At 43.8% G+C, this 15,807-nt stretch overlaps 1 protein-coding gene across 1 annotated transcript; it reads right to left on the bottom strand.

Moving 5' to 3' along the window:
* Position 1: 1 nt before the first annotated feature.
* Positions 2–2,260, bottom strand: LOC123754334 (loricrin). The gene is made up of 2 exons (XM_045736637.2): positions 722–2,260; positions 2–268 (listed from the first exon to the last, which is right to left on the bottom strand). Exons 1-2 carry the CDS (start codon positions 2,258–2,260, stop codon positions 2–4), a joined length of 1,806 nt encoding a protein of 601 aa, XP_045592593.2.
* Positions 2,261–15,807: the final 13,547 nt, after the last annotated feature.

Genomic DNA, 15,807 nt, shown 5'->3' with positions numbered 1-15,807 from the left:
TCTATTTTACTGGAGAACGATAATCTCTGAATGGATATTGGATGTTGTCAGTGATGTGGTCGTAGCTGCCGTGGGGAATGGTGTTGCCGTTGTAGGAAGTCGTGGTGTCCACCTTTCCTATCTCGAAGTTGAGGTCGTAGTACTGCCTGGCGGTGGAGCAGTCGAAGTTGAACCACCAGTCACATACGAAGAACTGCTGGTTGAAGACTGTGCCGTTGGGGCAGAGGAACGAGTCCATGCGGCCGTTCGCCTGACAGATGTGGAACACCTGCACCAGAAAGCCAAGACACATGTTTCCTATGTGGATTACCAGTGCTGTAATTCAAGCATACGAAAGCAAAATTTACACTATCTCAGTTATACGTTATCATTAAATCCATCAGATGCTATAACGGTGCCCGGAAATCTACCTCCTTCAACGGAATATTCATGAGGCATCAGATTATCATAGTTATATGAAAATGAAAAAACATACGTTGGAAAAAAAGGTGTAGAATATTTAGACAATTATTTATTTCAGATCACGGTAAGAAAGGCACGAAACTAAATTACTGATTAGATTAGATCTTTAGCTTAGGAACAGTATAGGAAGTTATTTAAAATTATTGGATCAAAGCGAACAATTAGTCGTGCCTGATAAACTCTGCGAGTGGAAGTGAACTATGTCACGCTATGCTGCCAGCCAAGACAACAACTAACCGGAACTTGTACTACAGCTCACCTGGCATCCTGCAGCGGGATCGGTGTCGGCGTAAGTAGCCCCGGGAGAGAGTCGCAGACGAAGGCCGTCGACGGGACGGTAGGACAGGAGCAGATAGTCCCGTCCGGGAGTCCCAGGGATGACGTCCAGGTATCCGCTTGTGAACACCACCCCCAGGTTGTTGTGCTGCCCTACAGACGCACCACCACCACCTAAACCGCCACCCCCTCCGGTGTAGCCGCCACCACCACCTCCTCCGCTATCACCACCCCTACTGTAGCCGCCTCCATTATCACCGCCACCACCTCCAATATAGTCGCCGTCGTTATCACCACTGAAGCCGCCACCGCCGTCTTTATTACCAATGACAAAATTACCCTCACTGCTTCTCCTAGGTTCTCTGGAACTAGCCTCACCGTGCCCCTTACTCCCAGCTCCACTGTTGCCACCTACTACATGATTACTCGGAATGGTTTTAGTTCCCCTATTTGCCTTTCTGAATATCTGGGTGTTGAGAGCAGCTCCTCCTCCCTGTCCTACTACTCGACTGGTCAATCGACTGCTGGAAGTGTCTCTAACATGTCCCTTATTGGGGTTTGGGATTCCACCAACAAAGGGGGTATTTCTGCCACTGTTATCAACGAGACCTCTGTTGAAGTTGCTGACCGCAGTCTGTCCAGAGTACCCACTGTTGCTGCTGGCAACACCGACACCATTACTACTGGCAAAACCACTGCCGTTGTCTCCTTCAACACTATTTATAAAAACTCCAGTGTTCCTTCCATTAGCTCCAGTCTTACTGCTGTATAGAATGCCTCCGCTTGCTCCAGTGCGGCTGAGGACACTGCCACCACCACCACCACCACTACTGCTGCTTGGATCTCTAATGCCGAATTCAACATCACTACCAATCGTAAGTCCACCTTCGTCTCCTCCACCTCCGTCACGGTCACTAGTAGTGGCAGGGCCAGAACTGTCACCGCTGTTGTTACTACCATCTTCGCTGTAACTACTAGAACCCAAATTACCACTTCCAATAGGACTAATAGAGCTAAAACTACCACCTCCACTCTGACTACTGGAAATTAAACTACCAACTTCACTGTAACTACTAGATCCAGAACTACCACCTCTTCTTTGACTACCAGAGTCTAAACTACCACCTCCACTGTAACGCCTTGAACCAAAACTACCACCTCCACCGTGACTATCAGAATCTAAACTAAAACCTCCACTGTAGCTACTAGAACTAAAACTTCCAACTCCATTTTGGCTACCAGAGCCAAAACCATCACTTCTAAGGTGAGTAGCCGAGGTCAAACTACCACCTCCAGTGCGACTACCAGAGTCAAAACTACCGCTTCCCCCACCACTGCTAGAACGGTACCCGCCTCCACCTCCAGTACCTCTACCCGCTCCTCCGCCACCGACATGAGCAACAAAAGTGCTACCAGCGCCTCTAACAAACCCCCTGGTAGCTCTAACCAACTCATCACCACCCTTCAAGTCGGTGCTGGAGGCGATGTTGTCGTCAAGGAAGTCCTTCCCACCGCCGGTCATCTTGTCGAAGTAAGTGAGGACCTTGTTGCTGGCTTCCTCCTTCAGGGTGTCACCGGTGCTCCATCCTGCCAAGGCTCCTGTACCCGGGATGGTTGGGAAGATAGAGAGAATGAACAGTGCAGCCCGTACTCGGCCAAGGGGACGACCTTACGTGAGGCTTCGTACCGTTGGAGAGCGTACAAACCCACACTTAATATAACTGCCGTGTCTCATTTGGCGGGGCTCTATGCCTGAGACATGGATCTCGGTGAAGATAAGAATAATACGAGTCTAAGAATAAACAATGAGTAATAATTTTGAGAGAGGAACAGGAAGGGATGAAGACGAAGGAAACATCAGTTTAGGTAAAGATGGAATAGAAGTAAAAACCGGAACGTACCAAGAACACAAATTCTAATTTTCAAAAGATAAGAGAACGAATTATGCTTACACACACACACAGACAGCCTGATTAACACACAATCTCATTAATATAAACCCTGATTAACACATACAAATTCTGATTAAGATACCTGATTAACTGACTATTCATATCCTGAATAACATGCACATCCTAAATAAAACACATACATCATGTTTAACATGTACAAACCGATCAACATACACAAATCCTGATTAACAAGGTTATAAATATAACATCATTTATATGACCCCAATGTCTCCTTCAGGCCCGGCCCTCAACATATAGCTGAATACAATATAATCTAGCAAATATATACACAAGTATAAACCGTGATTTGAATTCCATTTCACATTAATCTTCTGAGTTTTCGTATGAAAATTGCCATAAGTAAGAACAGTAGATGATGTATATAACATTCTCAAATTCAAATTAAACGAAATCTACAGACTCTTGAATAATCTGCATCGAGTTTATATATCTAGTTATTTACTCTAACCAACATTTGCATACTCAAGATACTAAATACGCATAGGGCACTTCACATCAGAACTGCAAAAGGCATTGCTTTAATTATTTGCTGAATCTCTAGTAAGAAAACTACGATAGGCTACTTCAATGTGTCTGAAACACACCTGCCAGGAACACTCTTGCACGCACTCACAAACTAAAACATTTACAGTCAGTAAATCACATCTACTAACACTGTGTTAGGACAACCCATTCCTCTATCCTAGTCGTTGCATTTTAACGGAATAGACCGATCTGTATAAAAACGTGACGTATAATACAAAATAAAGCACTGAAATATTGTAACAGTGAGCGTTAACTTAGAGTTAGGTACATTGATTGGGTTCGTACGTTCCTTGTTTTGCAAGACAGTTAGTTTTTTCGGAGTGACAAATGGTGAGAACGGGGCTCAACTTTCCTATGATCGGCGAATAAGCCAAAAGAATCTCATGAAAATGATTAAAACTTAATATTTTCTCCTATTTGTCATGACTAAGTCTCCTGTGCGGTTAGTCCCTGCGTCTCAACGCTTCCCAACGAGCTCAGTCGATTAAGGCAGTGTCTGGGATGCTCCCAGACGTAGGTTCGAATCCACGTCACGGCCCTTGTGGATTTGTTCATTGTTGTATTAACGTTGTATCTCTGCTGGGTACCACATGGAAACAGTCGGTCAACAAGAAGTCAAATTCGATTTATATACACTATAGCCACGTTGAGAATGTTATATCATAAGCAGAGTCAACTCTGTTTGCAATGTCAAGCTGAAATTGCTGCTTGGTCATCCAGTACATTTAAGAGCTAATTAGGAGAAATTGCAACTGATTTGAAAGCATTATTGCTAATTAGTAGGCTATAATGCAAAGCAAATGCATTGCAGTTCATCCTATTTTGCAAATGATTGTCCGTATATCGGCTAAATTTTCAATGTTTATTGGAGGTATGCTGTATCGCTGTTTTTTATCTATGTTTAAAATACGTACATGCTCATAAGGCATTATAGGGACAATTAAAAATATCACAATATTACAGTAATATAATTTTAAGGGAAATATTTTGTTTATATAATCATTTTAAACTGAAAGTTTTATTGTATTCTTCCTTTCTAAAATTATATAAATTAGCATAATTATTGTATTTCTAATTTTCCTACACTTCACTTCAAGATTTAACATAAAAATGCCAAAAATTAGTGTACCAGTGTGACATTAGGCTATAGGTGCGTATCTCCTATACCTATAGGTAATATTTAAAACAAATTATGTCTCTTTAAAGATTAGTGACGTTTACAAATTAAACATATTTGTGTGCATTTATTTGACCCTACATTCGTCAGTAAGCAAGTGCTGATAATACAAATTTCAGGCTATCAACTGGACTGTTCGCTTGTTATCGTCGTGTATTTAACGAAGAGGAATAAACATTGAATTTTTTTTAACAGTTGGAGGTAACTGCACAAAATATGTAACTACGTTTACTGTTGGTTTATAGAGCAATAACAGGGGAAAAGGCTGGATGGTCTGACCACGTGTATATGTGACGGAAGGCAACCAGCCTACCCAAGGGGTCGCTACCAGACCGGGGCTGGTCGACGGTGTGGGAACACGCAGTCGCTCGCCTCCTTCACCGCCATAATTGCTGTTTTAACTGCGAAACTGACGTTATTGGAATTATTGAGTGCTAAATGGCGTCCGAGGGTGAATTTGGGGGGGGGGGGGAGTGAGTTCATGGTTAATTGTGCGTGGAGGAGAGTTTGCGTGTGTGTACGGGAGGAAAGGCAGCTTCACCTCGCCACGCCTGCCAGAGGTAAGTACCCTCACATAGCCACGCTATCCGGTGATGATTATGCCGCCTCTAGTGCAAAATGTCTTGCGTATTTTGGTGTTATATTATTAATGTTTAATTAAAGAAATGTCAATAACGGTACTCACTGTATGGTCAGCTGTTTCTTACCTTTCGTGCTCTATTGTGTATTTCTAAGGTGTGTGCAGCGTTTTCCCTCTACAGTTATCGTCAATTATTGTAGGACGATTGACTGGGAACCCATCATAACTTCACTCAGCAGTTATTGGGGAACTGGGAGTAAAAGGATTGTCGGGTCGTGTTCTAGGGAAACTATATAGTAAGATATGACTTACCATGAACTATGGAAAGCAACAGCTTTCAGCCTAATGAGAGGCAGATCGTCTCAGAATCCTGAAAGGCGTCAGAAGACCTCTACTCCTATTACCATCGGCGAAATTAATGCAGTACAAAAAATAGAACACGGAATAGGTGGCAACCGTGCCATGTAGTTGCCGCCATAACCTCCTCCATCTGGAAGCCTTCACCCGTGCATATCTTGGCTCAGAATTTACTAGAATTCTGAAAAAAAAAATCCTGAATACTGCTTCTCTCCTCTGAGCATTTAATGACACGAAGTCGTTGGTTGGGCATTTTCGTCAGGCATGTTGCAAGTTTTGGAGTATTAGATACACATTAGCCGTGGCAATGAAATTGAAGCAATAGAATAAATATCATAAGTTTGCGAGGAATTGTATTTAATATTTTGTGCAGCAATATAGCAGCCACTCTTTGGAAATAAGTGACATCGCCAGATTCCTCGCACGGTGTTGCCATCTTACAAGCCAAGTTGCTGCCAATCAATGTTTTATTATACGTTTGCTAATCCTGGTTTTACGTTTTCAGTAACAGGTTACAGTCAAAATATATTTTAGCAAGATTTTCTATTTAGTATTTAAAATCGGTGATCGATGTTGGTGAATAGATCGGTTTAATCAAGGCAGAGTTTCTTGTTAAAGTAATATGTAGATTATATCGCGGTTTAGCGGTACTGCTTTCATATTTGAGCTGAAATTGTCACTAAAATACTCTCCTCCTCAAATTTAATATCTTGTGAGAGACATTAAACAAATTTGGTGAAGATAGCTTGGTTAGACGGCAGCGATACATTAGGCTACCACAGCTGGGCTCTTACCTATTAGTGCAAGGTATTCGCCACCTTGTTCACTTATATGGCCTACTGTATTTTTGAAATTATTACTCTTTTGTAGTGTCAAATAAGTTAGCCTAATTGCTCTATGCCTGCCCCTTTTGTTATCTATGATTACTTTAGCTACTCTTCGAAAACTTTGTGTTGTTCCCTACTGCTTAATTGTAAGAATTCTTTATCATCCTTAATTGCGCTTCACTTTGTTTTTTTTTAAGCACGTTTGTAAAATGCTCGTGTCTGAAACTAGGCACAAATACCACAAAATTATTGCTGATAAGTCCATTTTGTATGGACTCCATTTCATGTTGACTTCAGAATTCATGATAGCTTAAGATCAGTTAGCTTAAGAATCTTCCCTTCAAGAAAAAGTTGACTAATCTTCGATTGCCTATAAGGTGCCAGAGAACAACAATGTACCAACATCTTCAACTAGATCGTGTATATTTGAGGCAAAGTGAAATCTACACCAGCAATTCCATCTGTTTCCAAACTATCAAGCCAGAACATCAAATATCATCCAATAAAATTATCACACTCTGATTTTTTGATGATACTAATGCTCGGCTTAGACTGTTATAGGTATCTCTGGGCACCCCGTCCTCTTAAGGCTTCCCAACGTCAAGAAACTGTTGAAATCCTAACTTACCAGAGGACCCTAAACAGAAAACTGGACAGTATGTCAATTTCACGAGCCGCTACCATTTTCTAGTACGACAATTATTGGCCTTAGGAGGTATACGTCAAAAAGCAACGCTCTATTAGGAGGCTGGATGTGATGCATGCATGTTAATCCCGAACTGTCAAGTGGAAACACCAAGTCGCGAATACTTATCGTAAGTGTTTCTTGTAGGAAACCGTGCACCAGAAAGCGATCGTAAGTCTTGTCTGTAGGCTCCCGTCCTCCCAGAAGTAGTCGTAAGGTATCTGTAGGCTGCCGTAACCCAGAAGTAGTCGTAAGTCTTGTCTGTAGGCGACCGTCCTCCCAGAAGTACAGTAGTCGTAAGTTATCTGCACTCTCCCAGAAGTAGTCGTAAGTTATCTGTAGGCTCCCGTCCTCCTAGAAGTAATCGTAAGTCTTGTCTGTAGTACTTCCAGAAGTAATGACTCCTCACGCAGACTCTTACCGAGAACCACCAGCTTGACGGCTACGGCCCTCATCCTGAAGCTTTCTCTGAGCTCCCTGCTAAGCTCGCCCTTCCCTCTGGGTCTGACACGGCGCTTGTGAAAGTTGGCGACGGTCTTCACTACCTATATAGCAACCACGGAAGCACAACTGGGATGATACCAGATAGTGTTTACTGATCACCTTTCACAGTCAACACATGGCACTGGGATGATACCAGATAGTGTTTACTGATCACCTTTCACAGTCAACACATGGCATTCGATAATCACAAATTATTTCCCTAGCTTTAATAAATAGTGTAATTATTATGCAATTCGAGAGGGAACCATAGGAAAACTATGAAAATTCTTGGAGTAAGCTTAAAAATCAGCGAAGAGCCATTACGTCTTGCTTCCTGGTACAGTGTCTTTCACCATGACCAGTTGACTATACACATTTGTTCAGTTGACCATACTATATACACTCTCTCACATACCCCGACACCCACCCGCACATCACCCCCCTTGCTAGGCTTCGACGTCCTATTTAAAACTGTAAGAACAGGCGTGAACAATGCAGGCATGATATTACTGGTATAGATTGCACGCCTTGGTGGAATTGTGTTTAATGCTCGTTTGAGAAGCGATGTGTTGCTTGGTAACACTGATTTAAATTCTTGTCAAGTTTTTATAAATTGTGCATCATTCAATTTTCGGCACAACTCGTGTATCTGATATTTTGCTACTGTCGTAGAGATTATTTTGGCCATTGCAGTATTAGGCCTAACTATTGCAATTATTCGTGATAACACGGTGAATGTGAATGTAGAATGTTAGACTCTTAACTGTAGAATGTTAGGCTAGAAAGTAGATCAGTAGAAACTGTATAATTCCACATTATATACGTAAATTAAATAAATTCTATCTTATCCTGACCTATCCTCTGATAGGTCAGAGCATGAAACCTGCTGTATCAGGGGAGTTTTTTATTAAATTGGATTTGATCGTACTATTAGTGAACACCAAACTTATATTAAGTTTCTTAAAAATCGGACACGGTTTTTCAAGTCCACTCGCATATGGTACCACCAATGAGTTAATAATTTCTGGTTTCGCCTTGGGGCCGTGATTATAAAACGTACGCTTGGCTTGTTCAAACGAGAAATCGAAAAACCTCTTAGGATATTGTAAACTCTTCCCAATTTCATATATTTTAGCAATCTCTTCATAACAAAACTCAGGGCTGCATACCCTCAAAGCTCGTAGAAACATTCCTGAAAATACTGCAAAGTTTGTTGTGAAGAGATTGCTAAAATATATGAAATTGGGAAGAGTTTACAATATCCTAAGAGGTTTTTCGATTTCTCGTTTGAACAAGCCAAGCGTACGTTTTATAATCACGGCCCCAAGGCGAAACCAGAAATTATTAACTCAGTGGTGGTACCTTATGCGAGTGAACTTGAAAAACTGTCTCCGATTTTTAAGAAACTTAATATAAATATGGTGTTCACTAATAGTACGATCAAATCCAATTTAATAAAAAAAACTCCCCTGATACAGCAGGTTGTGTGTATTCGATTCCCTGCAATGATTGTGATTTTGTGTACCTTGGACAAACAGGAAAGTCCTTACAAATGCGGTTGTCACAACATGCTTATAGTATTAGAACTGCCCAAACGTCTAATGCATTGTATCTGCACACGAGTTTATGCGATCACAATATTAACTGGAATGGGGCGAAAAGCATTACCAATTGTGGTGGTTTTGTGGAACGGAATTTGATTGAGTCTGCTCTAATCAGTCAGTGTCCAAATCTTCTTAATGTTAGTACTGGAATGTACAAACTTGATCCATTTTTAAGTTATAATATTGCTCAACAGTTTAAGAAAAAACTCTGATAGAGAGGCTTACAATGTCTCATTACAATTTTATATTCATATATTGTGTGTTCATGAGGCTTTTCTTTAATCTTTCATCCTTAGTCTCTGACCGCTTAATCCTCTTTGACCATTCTAAGCTAAGCTATACCTGTTTCTGGTTAATTCTTTCTCTAGAGATGGGTTGGTCAGGTTCCAGGTGTCGGCCTGTATCCTCTCTCTTTCTTCCCTTAGTCAGTCTGGTGTTGTCAAAGGCTTTAACAGGCCGAAACGTTCACTTTCTTTCATATTTCTCTGTGGATTTTCCGCATATATATATATATATATATATATATATATATATATATATATATATATATATATATATATATATATATATATATATATATATATATATTGAATAGAACTTACGCATCTCCGATTTTATATCTACGTTTGAGTGAGGTGGAAGGGGTGATGTGGCATTAACACAAGACAGAACAAGATGTGGCATTAATAGGGTATTAATTTCATCAACACAAGACAGAACAAGAAGTGGTATTAATAGGGGTATTAATTTCATCAACACAAGACAGAACACGAAACAATGGATATTGAATAGAAGTGTTTGTAGAAAGCCTATTGGTCCATATTTCTTGATGCTTCTATATTGGAGCGGAGTCTTGAGGTGGGTAGAATTCTACCCACCTCAAGACTCCGCTCCAATATAGAAGCATCAAGAAATATGGACCAATAGGCTTTCTACAAACACTTCTATTCAATATATATATATATATATATATATATATATATATATATATATATATATATATATATATATATATATATATATATATATATATATATAACTGAAAACGCACACCCCAGAAGTGACTCGAACCCATACTGCCAGTAGCAATGCAACTGGTGTGTACAGGACACCTTAATCCACTCGACCATCACGACCGGATAGGGGTGGTAGGAGAAGAAAATATCAAATTGTTCAGTGAGAATCCACAAGGTCTTCTCTGAGTACTCTTTATTTTTTCTTGAGGCTGTGGGTCCCTACAATTGCACCAGAGGTGGTACCCCTATTATTATATTTTATATATTATATATATATATATATATATATATATATATATATATAATATATATATATATATATATATATATATATATATATATACCTATTATATTAACCTATTATATATAGGTTGTGCGTATGTTTCGTGTGGACGATGAGTACCTGGGCCACCCGCCTCGGGGAGCGGGAATGTGGCAAGTGAAATACGGACTTTTTGGCGCGATGTGTTGCCGCCAGAGAGAGAGTGACGAAGACAGATTCTCTTGTGTCATGTGAGCGTCGTGCGGGCGTTTGTTCGTGATGGTATTTCTTTGGACACGGATCTTGCTCTTATTCTTGCTCTCTTGCAATACATCTGTATTTGTAGCGCAGTAGCAGTGTTAGTAATTAACACTGCTTTTTTCTGTTCGATTCTTGTGGTTATATTTAAAAAGCAAAAACTAAAGTTGACGAATAATAGAAACGCTAATTCTGGGTAAAGATCAAGCAAAACTGCACCAAGCCTATGAACAAATCCACAAGGGCCGTGGCGAGGATTCGAACCTGCGGCCGGGAGCATCCCAGACACTGCCTTAATCGACTGAGCTACGACAGGGTAAAAGGGTTGAAAGCCTGCTTCACACCCGCACCATGATTCTGTGGCCCGGGTTCGATTCCCGGACCAGGCAGAAACAATTGGGCAAAGTTTCTTTCATCCTGAATGCCCCTGTTACCTAGCAGTAAATAGGTACCTGGGAGTTAGAGGAGTTAGACAGCTGTTACGAAGCTGCTTCCTGGGTGTGTGTGTGTGTGAGGGGGGGGGGGGAATAGTAATTACAGTTGATTGATTGACAGTTGAGAGGCAGGCCGAAAGAGTAGAGCTCAACCCCCGCAAGCACAACTAGGTGAATACACACACACACGAACGAGCTATACGTGACCTGATATTCATGTTTAATAAGTCAGGTCAGACGCCGCCATGGGAATGCACGACCACAATATTTATTGACATTTGAGTACCTGGTGGAAGTAGCAATAACTTACCCAAGCAAGGGACCAGACAGCACAGGCCTGGCACACCGAAGGGGAATTATGATGAGATGAGAGAATCCCCCCAATAAGAATACGATACGAAACAGAACTTGGAGAAATGTCTGCACGAGGCATGACGGATTACATTACTCAGAAGTGTCAGGAGGCAGCAGACAAGTTTATCCCGGGCTAAAAGGATAAAAGCAAAAGAATTCGTGATTAATTCAGGTGTGTAAGGAAGGAAGACGATTAAGCACAAGGGCATGGAGAAACAAAAAGGAATAAGAGAACACCGGAGAGGAGAGGGAGATACCAGAGGGCTCAGTGTGAGTACCTCAGTGTGAAGAGAGAAGCAGAGACAGTATTAAAATAACATCGTAAGTAAAGCCAAGTTACACACAGAAATCACACTAACGTGATGCATCAAATGAACAAATCCACAAGGGCCGTACATCTCTGTGTGTGATGATGTAAGGGCGAAGAGGGAGAACGGCCTATTGACATAGCTCGGGTGCACGGGGGAGTTGTGTAAAACCCTGGTTTGTGCCTCGGAGAGGCTACGGGATCTAGTTAGTTCAGTAGAACTTCGGTTTCAACTCTTTTTTAACCCTGTCGTAGCTCAGTCGATTAAGGCAGTGTCTGGGATGCTCCCGGACGCAGGTTCGAATTCCTCGTCACGGCCCTTGTGGATTTGTTCTTAAAGCCAAGTTGTTGTTGTTGTTATTTTCATTTTGATGTAGCTGTCTCACAGCCACAACAGAAGATTAACAACAGTTCAAGAACAGGCGATGATGCTCAGAAAGGTGATGACCGGCACACAGAGAATGACAAGGAGGTGTGTGAAGAACACGACTAGAGGTCCCAGGAGGTCTTCACTATTGAGGAAAGAAAAGTCCCTAAAGTGCCTGTGTACCGCCTCACACAGAATCTGATCATGAGGATAGTTAAGCTATAACGCAACAGGTACAGCAAGGCTGGTTGGCGGGGCACCAGGAGCTACACCTCACTTCCCCGTAGTCACTGATAGGTGAGTACACACACAGGGCAGGAAGGCCGAGCGGACAGCGCTCTGTGGTCGTCCTAAGGGTTCGGGTTCGATCCCCGGCCCAGGCAGAAACAAATGGGCAGTTTCTTTCAGCTGTTGCCCCGGTTCACCTTGCACTAAGTAGGTACCTGGGAGTTAGACAGCTATTCTGGCCTGTATCCTGGGGATATATATATGTGTGTGTGTGTGTGTGTGTGTGTGTGTGTGTGTGTGTGTGTGTGTGTGTGTGTGTGTGTGTGTGTGTGCGCGTGTGTGTGTGTGTGTGTGTGTGTGTGTGTGTGTGTGTGTGTGTGTGTGTGTGTGTGTGTGTGTGTGTGTGTGCGTGTGTGCGTGTGTGTGCGTGTGTGTGTGTGTGTGTGTGTGTGTGTGTGTGTGTGTGTGTGCGCGTGTGTGTGTGTGTGTATGTGTGTGTGTGTGTAATTACCTCAGTGTAGTTACAGGATGTGAACAACGCTCTTGGTGTCCCGTCTTCCCAAGACTGTCATATAAGACTTTACAAAGCAGTGACGGTCTGGCCTCCACCACCACCTTCTCACCTAACTTGTTCCAACCGTCTGCCATGCTGTAAAAAAAAAAACGTTCTAATAATTTTTCGTCACCTTTGTTTCCTTAGCTTGAATCTGTGTCCTCTTGTTCTTGAATACTGCTAGGTTGAACAGGAATATCAAATGAAAGAATCTCTGAGCATTTATCTCGGCCGGGAATCGAATCCCGTGGACTTAGGAACTACGATCCCCGATCACTATCCACTCAGCCGTCAGGCCCCCTGTGTGTGTGTGTTGATGGGGTGGGCGGGGGGGGGGGAGGGAAGTGGGGGTGGGGGAAGGGGGTAGTGGGGGTTGACCAGAAGACTGTACACACATTTCCCCACTACTGGAGAGGGGTTGGGGGCGTGCTGGCGCCGTCTTAAGGTCCACGCCGCCTTCAGACGCTGGCCGGGTGTCTCAGCTCTGTGCTTGTCTGTGTTCCAGGCCCCGCAGGCAAGTTACGTCCTTCACAACCCGCATCATGAAACACAATTTAACCTTAACCTAATCTAACTCTTAACAAACCTAATATTAACCTAATAATAAAAGCTAATAATTTAACCTTAACCTAATCTAACTCTAACAAACCTAAAACTGAAACTGAAGTTAACGCAACAATAGCCTAATACACGCTAACCTAACAACATGCGTGGGTTCAACAGACAAACATCCTTTGTCGAATAATATTTTGTACCCTTTGATGATACCCCCCCCCTCCTGGGGTGCGGGCGGGGGGCGTGTTTCCCCCCCACTCCTGGGGTGCGGGCGGGGGGCGTGTTTCCCCCCCACTCCTGGGGTGCGGGCGGGGGGCGTGTTTCCCCCCACCTCCTGGGGTGCGGGAGGGGGGGGGGTCCGGTCTTGTTGGCTTCCCTCCCAACTTTCTCACCATATAATAAAAATGATTCCCGTCACCGGGGGACATGACGCTTGTATACCTAGGCTTGTATCGAGGTCAAAGGTGGTCCTACTGACCCCCTCCCAGGAGGCAACCCCACAACTCCCAGGGAATGGGGGGGTGGGGGTGGGGAGGACTATTTACTGCTACCGTGACCTTGAGGTTACCTTGAGGTGCTTCCGGGGCTTAGCGTCCCCGCGGCCCGGTCGTCGATCAGGCCTCCTGGTTCCCGGAAGTGAAGTGATGCTAGGTGAAGAGACGGATCAAATTAAGGAAAACATGCCCAACCATTTCTATTCCGCCCGAGGATCGAACCCAGGGTTCTCGACTTCTCGAGTTGAGGTCGTAAGCCACTGTACCCACAAGACCCTCCCCCCATGATGACCGAGGCCCATGGGAGACGTTAGCTCGCCTTGTCATTAACATAAGTTAGCTCTGCCTAAGCACATTCAGACGGCCTCCTTGGGAAGCCGAGGAGACGAGCTGCGGTCCTCTGATAGCGGCCATTGGTGCGGTGTCCGGGCTCCCCCCTACCCACCCCACCCCCCCACCTCCCCAGCCTGAGATAAGATGGCTTATCTCCTTAAATACGATGACTTAACCCTTTTAGTGAGATGATTAACGCTTCAGATGAGATTATTTATACCTCTTGAATTCGATGATTCCGCTCATGGCTGTTTTATGGGTCATGAGCCGCGGGTGCCAACACTGCTATTGACACGTGTGGGGAGCTACACCTGTGTGTCCTACACCTGTCTGTGTGTTGTTGGCAGACCACGTCTGTCTGTCTGTGTGTGTTCTTGTCTAATGCTGTATTTTAGTTGTATACATCTGTTTTGCTTGGCCAGTCAAAGCAAGGACCTGCTTAAGTCCGATGCTTGAACCCTTTACTGCGACAACCACCCGAAATACGACGACCTAACCCTACAAGTACGATACGAGTTTAATCACCCGTCTGCCATGAGGTTATATCCCTTAACCCTTGACCTGTAACGACTCGAACCCTTGTAGATACGATGGTTTTACCCCTCCCCCCCCCCTCCTCACCAGTCAAGGAATATGACTGGAACGCAACATGTCTTGAACCGGTGATGCACACACGCACTGACTCGACTAGTTGTTTTGGATAATGGTAGACATCTTTAGTGGCCACCCCCCCCCCCTCTCTCCATACTTCATCCAAGTGATGACAATTAGTTTTCCTTTCATCATTTTCTGAAGTGTAGAAGGGTGTGAGCCAGCCTGTGTCTCCATGCTGCGTTTGTGGTGCCCTCTGTAGACGGGCAGAGACAGTCGCAGAGGGGGAGGGGAGGGGGGGACAGAGGGAGAGAACAGAGGGGGACAGAGAATATTTCATCTTGGGGCCCAAGACCTGCAGCACTACCCGGGGTGACAGTCGGCCCTGGGTAGGGTGACAGCTGTCACCGTACCGGAGCGCCCATCTCTCGGACTGGCCCGAGTGCTTCAAGAGAGTTCGATGTCCTCCAGAAGTTGGAAACAAATTTCACGTCTCCGAGTCTTCGGCTCTTCACAAGTCACTGTGTTCGTTCATGCCGGGAATATTCCCTCTTATATTCCTGGAAGTTTCCCCTCCTGTCGAAGTTGTTGACACACCTGCAGTGGAGCAGGTGTGTTTGTATGACTGGCTTCACCTCACATGTGACCTCGAGGTGCCGCCCAGGTTCCTCTCTTTCCCTCCGTCAGTCACCACTCCTGTCAGTCACTCACCCACGGGCTATTCATGCCCGTGCCACTTTGGCAATTGGAATTGGGGCTAATGTAAGCTAATTATACCATGAAGGCAAGGGAAGGGAATTATCAGGGGTAAAGCGCCAAGCCATTACGACTATATTAGCACTGGGAAGGGATCAGGATAAGGATTTGGGATGGGACGGGGGGAAAGGAATGGTGCCCAAACACTTGGACGGTCGGAGATTGAACCGCGACCTGCATGAAGCGAGACCGTCGCTCTACAATTATAACATGAAGTTAAAGACAGTTGCCCACTCGGCATTATAGATCGACAAATTCTTGGGTTGTCCCGAATTAATATCTGTCAAAACACGCAGCTTATACAACGTTGACTTCATTTCGATTGAAAAATGCCGGTCAGTAGATCTTTT

The sequence above is a fragment of the Procambarus clarkii genome, chromosome 18 (assembly GCF_040958095.1).
Source record: "Procambarus clarkii isolate CNS0578487 chromosome 18, FALCON_Pclarkii_2.0, whole genome shotgun sequence".
In the NCBI taxonomy this organism is placed as follows: Eukaryota; Metazoa; Arthropoda; class Malacostraca; order Decapoda; family Cambaridae; genus Procambarus; species Procambarus clarkii.
Note: the sequence above shows the minus strand (reverse complement) of the source record. Positions and strands in the feature narration are given on the sequence as shown.

Excerpts from the sequence above, each read along its gene's own strand:
- LOC123754334 (XM_045736637.2), bottom strand. The coding sequence starts at position 2,260 with ATGACCGGCGGTGGGAAGGACTTCCTTGACGACAACATCGCCTCCAGC. Across the intron at positions 269-721 it reads ATCCCGCTGCAGGATGCCAG|GTGTTCCACATCTGTCAGGC; the intron begins GTGAGCTGTAGT and ends TTTCTGGTGCAG.